The following is a 10,309-nucleotide window of genomic DNA, read 5'->3' on the forward strand; positions in this document are numbered from 1 at the left end:
CTCCAGTACTTTGGCCACCTCATGCGAAGAGTTGGCTCATTGGAAAAGACACTGATGCTGAGAGGGATTGAGGGCAGGGGGAGAAGGGGACAACAGAGGATGAGATGGCTGGATGGCATCACTGACTCGATGGACGTGAGTCTGAGTGAACTCCGGGAGTTGGTGATGGATAGGGAGGCCTGGCGTGCTGCGATTCATGGGGTTGCAAAGAGTTGGTCACGACTGAGCAACTGAACTGAACTGAATGTACCAGCAGAATGTATCCAAGCATTTCAAGCAAAAATGTCAATGCAGAATCGATCATCGTGATAGTCCAATTTCACAAAGTCAATGTTAATTTACTTGTATATTCATCAAGTATAAATTAGTTTACTGTATATTCAAGGCACTGTATTTGGTGCTTGTAAGTATAGAAGTGTTTATGAAAAATTATAATAATCAAAATGGAAAAAATCCTAGACTTACATAAAATTAGTAATTACAAAATGAATGAATGAAGTGGGGGTGAGGTTATATCTTAGGCATGTTTAGAAGGCTAAATGATATACAGAATGCTTGCATATACGTTATCACATTTAATTCTTACAATAATATCAGTGATACAGGTTCTCCTTTCCAAATTTTACACAGGGGTTAATTAGGCCTGACTCAGTTTAAGGAATTTGTCCAAACTCAGAATAGCTAATTAGTGGTAGAAGTAGCAATTTGGACTCCAATTTTGATGCATTTTCCCACATAATAAATGTTGCCTCACCTACATCATGCCTTTTAAAAATTACTTTCTAGCACCTCATTTAATATTTATTTTTATTGAGATTTTAGTCCTAATCTGAGTTAGCAAGAATTGATTATATACAGCTAGTAGAATTCATGTCAAATTGTGGAACAATTAGAAAAAGAGAAACATGAGATTTAAAACCAGTAATTTTTAACTACTCAAATACTTGTAAATTCCTTGATTACCCTGCTAAATAAAATGTTGAAATAAATTCTTAGGACTAACTTACCATCTTAACCTGAGAATGAGTAGAACCAATTTATAACATAATTTTAATGAATACTTAGCATGAAGGTTTCTTTTTGGATAGAAATAATACACTCAAAATTTTTTGGAAAGTAGAAAATAGAAAAAATTGGGCCCTATAATTGGCAGGCTTTTTTGTGTGTGTAATTTTTCTGACCTTCTATATAACTTTTAACTCACCATATATTAAACTGATGAAAAGCATTATTTTAAAAATGATGTACAGGTTTAAATATAAATCTTTGTAAGTTATTTCCTAATTTAATTCTTTAAAGGTTTAGCTGTCTTTTCATTTAAACAGTAATAGAAGATGTACTAGTAATGGCATTGCTTTTCTGATTTTATATAATTTTTTAAATGTCTGCTTCCCATATGATCAGTGCTTATATCCTCCATCTCCAAGTAAGAGTTTTTCACTTAGAAAAGTTTCCCTATGATTAAATAATGTATTTTTGCATTTATTTTTAGTTTCAAATAAGACGATAGTCAAAGAAGTAGAATTTGGGATGTGCACCGTTACATGTGGTAAGTAACATAGAGCAGATAAATAATATTGTAGTGGGGATGGGGGGACAAAGTGTACTATCATGCATCTTTCTGATTTCTGTTTGTAATTGTGATTTACACACAAAACTCAAACGGATTGCTTTCTAAGGGAGGATATTTTCAGTTCATAACCTCTAAGTCTTATTTTAAGCCCGCTCTTTAATATATATACATATTATTATTTTGTGGGGGGAGCACATAAACTGCTTTCACAAGAGTAAAACTTTATCTCGGAGGTTTGGAAGATTAAAGGTCTTCTGATGCATCTCACAGATGTCTTCCACATACTGTGTTGGCAAATCTATCAACAGATTTGCTTTTTTAAATAGTCTATTCTAAATTCTACAGTTTTCCATTTTATATGTCACGTCTTAGAAAAAAGAGGTATTGGCTTTGTGGGGAAAATAATATTCAAAGACTGATTTATTCTGATCATTCCTTGGATAGAAACTGGACGTAAAATCTCTTGGGTAAGTATTGCATTAAGACCACACGTGCTGTAGTAAGACCGTGAGTGCTTAGTTGTGTCAGACTCTTGGGATCCCACGCACTATAGCCCACCAGGCTCCTCTGTCCAGGGGATTTCTGAGGCAAGAATACTGGAGTGGGTTGCCATTTCCTTCTCCAGGGGATCTTCCCAAACCAGGGATCGAACCTGCATCTCCTACATCTCCTGCATTGGCTGGTGAATTCTTTACCATTGCACCACCTCAGACCTAAAAGTGTTCACCATAAGTGCCTGAAGGGCTTGTTAAAACATGGATTGTGAGTCCTGCTTCAAAATTTCTGACTCACTTAGGCCTTCAATGAGGTCTAAGAATTTATATTTCTAAAGTAAGTTCACAAATGAAGCTGATGCTGCTTTTTCAAAGACCATCTTTTGAGAACCACTATAGACTAATATACTAAGAAGACAGCAGATAATTCAAAATGTAATTAAGTTTATTCTAAATAGAGTCTGCCTTCGAAAAAGATAGTGACAGAAGGGAAGAACAAAAACCAGAGGGAAAGAAATCAAAGTCCATGCAGATACAGATCAAAACATTATGTATGGTTTTTTTATTTTTTTGGTCAAAAATTATAGCTAAAGTGTTTTTATTTGAGATAAGGTTTAAAAAATGATGCTAAAATAAACAACAAAATTTATGCTTTTAACCATTTTTTAAATGTACGTTTTAATGACATTAAGCACATTCATATTGTCATGCAGTCATTATTGCAATCCACTCCCAAATTTTTCATCATCCCCAAACTGAAACCTCTGTACCAGTTAAACACTAATTTCCCACTTACCCCAATCCCTTGCAACAATTATTCTACTTCCTGTCTCTTGAGATAGTTTTAAACCTGTTTTTTACCTTAATTTCTTGGTCAGTCAGAGTCAGAGATGAGAGGAATCTATGTAATAATCTTGTATTTATTCATTTGCAATTTATATTTTTATTCTGCTGCTTGCTTGTGAAATTCTCAGAGAATGATTTTTATGACAATTCTAATTGGTATTGTCCTACTCTTTAAAGATGTACTTCAGAAATTATATATCTTTATTCAATAAATTTGGGCTTCCCTAGTGGCTCAGATGATAAAGGATCTGTCTGCAGTGTGGGAGACCCAGGTTGGATCTCTGGGTTAGGAAGGTCCCTTGGAGGAGGCCATGGCAACCCACTCCAGTATTCTTGCCTGGAGAATCCCACGGACAGAGGAGCCTGGTGGGCTACAGTCCCTGGGATTGCAAAGAGTCAGACACGACTGAGTGTCTAACACACATTCAACGAGTTAGTTTTTGTTTTCTGCTTTTTAAGTTTTTGCCTACTATGTGCCAGGTATTATTATAGGTGTTAGAATACAGCAGTGAACAAAGCAGTGAGAACTCTCTGCTTTTAGGGAATATATTTTTTAGTAGGGTCAAAAAGATACATAATGTAAAACGTAATATGTCAGATGGTGGTAAGTTCTAAAAACCATAAAAGGCAATATTTCATATCTATAATATTTTAACTATTAAAAACATTTTCAACCTGTAAAAATTATTTAAAAGAAAAAAATGCTTTAGTGAAAATTCTGTTGAACTCCCAAAACAATATTTTAGCATTCAAAAAGTTTTGTTTTCTTGGAACACACAAGCATGTTTTTAAGTATTGACTTACATGTCACATCTACACACATGATTGCAATGAAATCTATTTGGCTAAATAAATAAACACATAAAATACCTGCTTGGAAAATATTTATGCATTTCAGAATAAGACTATCCCCCTAGAGAAGTACTATTCATAAATTTAAGTGGAGCCATTCTGCAGCCATTCTTAAGAATCTCGTTTAATCAAAATAGACCTTTCCCCATCCAACCTTCCCTCTCCTTATCTCGTATGGAGAACTCTCTTGTTTGCTTCTCAAAGTTTGGTCCACAGGCTAGCTACATCAGCATATCCTGAGAGCTTGTGAGAAATTCAGAACGTGAGGACCTACTGCAGACCTACTTACTGCATCCTAATTTGCACGTCAGTATGTCTCAGGTGTTTTGCATGCACTCTGAAGATTGAAACATGCTCTTATAAGCCATCTCTTATATGATAAACCAACAGATTATAAGCCGTCTCTTGTATTATAAGCCAAGCTCTATACAGTCAGCCAAAACAAGACCAGGAGCTGACTATGGCTCAGATCATGAACTCTTTATTGCAAAATTCAGACTTAAGTTGAAGAAAGTAGGGAAAACCACTAGATCATTCAGGTATGACCTAAATCAAATCCCTTATGACTATACAGTGGAAGTGAGAAATAGATTTAAGGGACTAGATCTGATGGAGTGCCTTAAGAACTGTGGATGGAGGTTCATGACATTGTCCAGGAGACTGATCAAAGCCATCCCCAAGAAAAAGAAATGCTAAAAGGTAAAATGGTTGTCTGAGGAGGCCTTAAAAATAGCTGTGAAAAGAAGAGAAGTGAAAGGCAAAGGAAAAAAGGGAAAATATACCCATCTGAATGCAGAGTTCCAAAGAATAGCAAGAAGAGATAAGAAAGCCTTCCTCAGTGATCAATGCAAAGAAATAGAAGAAAATGACAGAACAGGAAAGACTAGAGATCTCTTCAAGAGAATTAGAGATACCAAGGGAACATTTCATGCAAAGATGGGCACAATAAAGGACAGAAATGATATGTACCTAACAGAAGCAGAAGATATTAAGAAGAGGTAGAAAGAATACACAGAAGAATTATAAAAAGAAAAAAAAGGTCTTAATGACCCAGATAACCACAATGGCGTGATCACTCACCTAGAGCCAGACATCCTGGAGTGCAAAGACAAATGAACCTTAGGAAGCATCACTATGAACAAAGCTAGTGGAGGTGATGGAATTCCAACCGAGCTACTTCAAATCCTAAAAGCTGATGCTGTGAAAGTGCTGTACTCAATATGCCAGCAAATTTGGAAAACTCAGCAGTGGCCACAGGAAGAGGACTGGAAAAGGTCAGTTTTCATTCCAATGCCAAAGAAACGCAATGCCAAAGAACGTTCAAACTACTGCACAATTGCACTTCTCTCACACGCTAGCAAAGAAACGCTCAAAATTCTCTAAGCTAGGCTTCAGCAGTGTGTGAACCGAGAACTTCCAGATGTTCAAGTTGGATTTAGAAAAGGCAAAGGAACCAGAGATCAAATTGCCGACATCTGTTGGATCATAGAAAAAGCAAGAGAATTCCAGAAAAACATCTACATCTGCTTCATTGACTACATCAAAGCCTTTGACTGTGTTGGAAAATTCTTAAAAGAGATGGGAATACCAGACCACCTTACTTGCTCCCTGCGAAACCTGTTTGCAGGTCAAAAGCAACAGTTAGACCCGGACATTAAACAAAGGACTGGTTCCAAATTGGGAAAGCAGTATGTCAAGGCTGTATATTGTCACCTTGCTTATTTGACTTATAAACAGAATCTATCATGCGAAATGTTGGGCTGGATGAAGCATAAGCTGGAACCAGAATTGCAGAGACAAGTAGCAATAACTTCAGATATGCAGATGACACCATGGTTATGGCCGAAAGCAAGAAAATAAAGACTTGCTTCTTAATGGAAGTGAAAGAGGAGAGTGAAAAAGCTGGCTTAAAACTCAACATTTGAAAAACTAAGGTCATGGCATAGGGTCCCATCACTTCATGGCAAATATATGGGGAAACAATGGAAAGAGTGACAGACTTTATTTTCTTGGGCTCCAAAATTACTACACATGAGTGCAGCCATGAAATTAAAAGACACTTGCTCCTTGGAAGAAAAGCTATGACCAACCTAGAGAGTGAAAGTGAAAGTTGCTCAGTCATGTCTGACTCTTTGCAATCCCATGGACTATGCAGTCCATGGAATTATCCAGGCCAGAATACTGAAGTGGGTAACATTTCCCTTCTTGAGGGTATCTTCCCAACCCGTGGATCAAACCCAGGTCTCCCACCTTGCAGGCAGATTCTTTACCAGCTGAGCCACAAGGGAACCCCAACTATGACCAACCTAGGCAGAATATTGAAAAGCAGAGACATGACTTTGCTGACAAATGTGTCTAGTCAAACCTATGGTTTTCCAGTAGTCATGTATGGATGTGAAAGTTGGACCATAAAGAAAGCTGAGTGCTGAAGAATTGATGCTTTTGAACTGTGGTGTTGGAGAAGACTCTTGAGAGTCCCTTGGACTGCAAGGAGGTCAAACCAGTCCATCCTAAAGGAAATCAGTCCTGAATATTCATTGGAAGGACTGATGCTGAAGCTGAAGCTCCGATACTTTGGCCACCTGATGTGAAGAACTGACTCATTAGAAAAGACCCTGATGCTGGGAAAGATTGAAGGTGGGAGGAGAAGGGGATGACAGAGGATGAGATGGTTGGATGGCATCACCGACTCAATGGACATGAGTTCGAGCAAGCTCTGGGAGTTGGTGATGGGAAGGAAAGTCTGGCATCCTGCAGTCCATGGGGTCTCAAAGAGTCAGAAATGACTGAGTGACTGAACTGAACTGAAGCCATCTCTAGACTTCAGCTTACCCTTGTTTTGAGAATGGGTTGTATGATTAACATTTTACAGGGACTGAAAGAAGGAACTTGGTAGGAAGAATATCAAGATGGACTACTCCTTAGCCTGTGACAGCACGTCTTATCACAGGACATGTTTGGCATGTCACTGAACCAGCTTTTAACCAGCTTTTATCATCTCTCTCACTTCTGGTATTGGTAGGGCAAACTCAGTGGAGATCTGAGATGGGCCGGTAAAGACTTAATTTCTTATGAAATGTGTGGCAATTCTAACAAGAGTTATCACTTTGGAAATGGAAGTCTGGTCATTAAGTCTATCTTGATAAATGTAATACAGAGATTTTTACCAGTCTAGGTGTTAAAAAGCATCATTTATATTACAGTGTAATTTTTGTAATTTCCTCTGCAAGCTACAACTCCCCCCATTCCAAAGTTCCATGGTCAAATAAATTTGGAAGATCCTGTGTGTTACTGCTTTCTACTGTTTCAGTAGTAGGCTTTATTAGCTGTAATAAGCACATTTTATACATCTCTAAAAAGGAAAAATACTGTCATTCTTGACATGCTGTCAATTCTAAAATGCATTCTGATCTCAAAAATATTAGAATGTAAAACTTTTGCATCTTTGATCAATGAAAGTTTACACATAATAGCACATTCATTTACTAGCATGTTAAAAGGTCCTCTAAAATTCTGAGGAGATTCATTTCATTTTAATTTAATGTATACTTTCCAAATGTAGAGAATCATGGAATCTTTTTTCTTATGTTATCAACCAGAGGAACTAGTGTTCCATGTGACTCCTTTTGGAAATGTTGTTTTATGAAATAATTCAAAATGCTTGTGCTTGTGCTCAGTCACTTCAGTTGTATCCTACTCTTTTTGAACTCATGGATTGTAGCCCACCAGGCTCCTCTCCAGGCAAGAATACTGGAGTAGGTAACCATTCCCTTCTCCAGGGGATCTTTCTGACTCAGGGATCGAACCCAGGTCTCCTGCATTGCAGGTTGATTCTTTACCTGCTGAGCCATCTCTAAATGTTATTACCCTGAATTTAGGAATTTAATTTCTGAAATTAGGAGAAAAGTTTCAAAATTGACCTAGGTGGAAAAATAAAATAACCCTGGAATTCTTTTTTTTTTTTAACATCTGCCAATTTCTTTTATCAAAGGTATCGGTATTAGAGAAGTTATATTGACAAGTGGATGCCCTGGTGGTGAATCCAAGTGTATCGTACGAGTGGAAGAATGTCGTGGACCAGTAGATTGTGGCTGTGAGTTGGACTTTATACTGGAGGGAGACAGAGGGGCCATGTTTACTCTGGGGAGATATCCTTAACCTCAGTTTGCCTTGAGTGAAGGGAGATGATCAAAATTATATACTCAAAGGAAATCATAAGAAAACTTAAAATTCCACTTCTCCAGACAGTTATAGGTCTTTCTACTTTTCTTTACATTTTTTCAGTTGTGTCTAAATTTAACAAACATTCTCTCTAGTACACTGGAACCTTACTGCACTCAGGTTTTGGTTGAAGCTATCCTCCAGAGAAATGCTTTTGACCTTGTGGTTGTGACAGTCTATCAGTAGATTGGTAAACTCCACATTGGGAACTTTGAGAGCCTTTCTTTATCAAATTTCACTCGTCTGAGGTTTCATTATCTCTAAGCCAGAAAGAGGTGAACAGAAAATTGGCAGCCACTAGTAAGTATATCTCAAAGTTTAATAGATCACTAAGTAGCTTGCCCTTACTGTCTCTTCTCTATAGTTTATTTTGCCAAAGGAACAGACAGGTATGGTGTTTACTTGCCTCTTCCGTGACTTTATTGTTGCATGCATGACGACTCTGCTCCTCTACAGTCAAACTTGCAGTAATACGTTTACTGACTTCCAGCGTGTAATTTCTTTTAAAATTGGTGGCGACTTTTAAAGGTAGTTTTGTGTATAAAGCAGTGCACAAGGCCCATTGGTATATATGTATGTAATTTTTTTTCAGGGGGTAGACCAATTTCAGAAAGCCTTGAACATGTTAGGCTTGCATGTGTTCATACATCTCCTGAAAACCGTTTCAAATATATTTGGAGACTTCTAAGGCCAGACCAGGTGAGTAATGAATGTATATAATTTGGTGCTTTTCAGTGAGTAATAAGATTCGTTTCCCAGTGCTTCATGACTCTCAGAGCACTTTCTCTTCAAAAGCAGTTTGCAAAAATGAAGTAAAAATCATATAACTGTATTATTATTGGGATTTAAATTGTCTTTCATTTCTTAGTAGAGCTACAACTTTATATATGTTTAGGGCCAGCTATTATCAGAACATAGAAGCATCTATTTTATATAAAGTGTTCTATTTGGGAGGCAAGGTTTTCATTTGTATGTATAATTCTTGTATACTGATAACAGTAGCTAACATTAGTTGAGGGCTTATTAAATGCCAGATATACACCAACTGCTAGAGTTTCTTTTACTCATGTAACAATCTATGAGGTAATCCCATCATTATACCCATTTTGCAGATAAGTACAATTGTTGCTCCATTTCCTCAGGGAGTTGACTCCAGGACCCCTTCAGACATCAGAATCAGAGATGCTCAATTTTCTTATATAACATGGTATTAGTATATAATACCATGGTATTATATTAGTATATAACATGGCAAATTATATAGTATTTGAATATAACAGATACTTCTGTCCGTATACTTTAAAACACCTCTAGATTATTTATAATATAATGTAAGTGCTATATCAGTTCAGTTCAGTCACTTAGTCGTGTCCGACTCTTTGCGACCCCATGAACCTCAGTACACCAGGCCTCCCTGTCCATCACCAAATCCCGGAGTCTACCCAAACCCATGTCCATTGAGTCAGTTATGCCATCCAACCATCTAATCCTCTGTTGTCCCCTTCTCCTCCTGCCCTCAAACTTTCCTAGCATCAGGGTCCTTTCAAATGAGTCGGCTCTTTACATGAGGTGGCCAAAGTACTGGAGTTTCAGCTTTAGCATCATTTCTTCCAAAGAAATCCCTAGGCTGATCTCCTTCAGAATGGACTGGTTGGATCTCCTTGCAGTCCAAGGGACTCTCAAGAGTCTTCTCCAACACTACAGTTCAAAAGCATCAATTCTTCGGCGCTCAGCCTTCTTCACAGTCCAACTCTCACATCCATACATGACCACAGGAAAAACCATAGCCTTGACTAGACGAACCTTTGTTGGCAAAGTAATGTCTCTGCTTTTCAATATGCTATCTAGGTTGGTCATAACTTTTCTTCCAAGGAGCAAGTGTCTTTTAATTTCATGGCTGCAGTCACCATCTGCAGTGATTTTGGAGCCCCCAAAAATAAAGTCTGACACTGTTTCCACTGTTTCCCCATCTATTTGCCATGAAGTGATGGGACCAGATGCCATGATCTTAGTTTTCTGAATGTTGAGTTTTAAGCCAACTTTTCTACTCTCCACTTTCACTTTCATCAAGAGCCTTTTTAGTTCTTCTTCACTTTCTGCCATAAAGATGGTGTCATCTGCATATCTGAGGTTATTGATATTTCTCCCAGCAATCTTGATTCCAGCTTGTGCTTCCTCCAGCCCAACATTTCTCATGATGTACTCTGCATAGAAGTTAAATAATCAGGGTGACAATATACAGCCTTGTCATACTCCTTTTCCTATTTGGAACCAGTCTGTTGTTCTGCTTCCTGACCTGCATATAGATTTCTCAAGAGGCAGG

General features: G+C 37.6%; 1 protein-coding gene across 2 annotated transcripts in view; it reads left to right on the top strand.

Annotated features, from left to right (window-relative positions):
* The window catches only part of SPACA1 (sperm acrosome associated 1), a 29,939-nt gene that overhangs the window by 6,700 nt on the left and 12,930 nt on the right, over positions 1 to 10,309 (top strand). The window contains exons 2-4 of one of the 2 annotated variants that reach the window (XM_010834692.1): positions 1,493 to 1,549; positions 7,757 to 7,858; positions 8,579 to 8,685. In XM_010834692.1, coding sequence (XP_010832994.1) covers positions 1,493 to 1,549; positions 7,757 to 7,858; positions 8,579 to 8,685 — 266 coding nt within the window. The remainder of the gene's footprint in view (positions 1 to 1,492; positions 1,550 to 7,756; positions 7,859 to 8,578; positions 8,686 to 10,309) is intronic. The other variant, XM_010834693.1, reaches the window with a different exon arrangement.

The sequence above is a fragment of the Bison bison genome, unplaced genomic scaffold (assembly GCF_000754665.1).
Source record: "Bison bison bison isolate TAMUID 2011002044 unplaced genomic scaffold, Bison_UMD1.0 scf7180017864035, whole genome shotgun sequence".
Taxonomy (NCBI): Eukaryota; Metazoa; Chordata; class Mammalia; order Artiodactyla; family Bovidae; genus Bison; species Bison bison.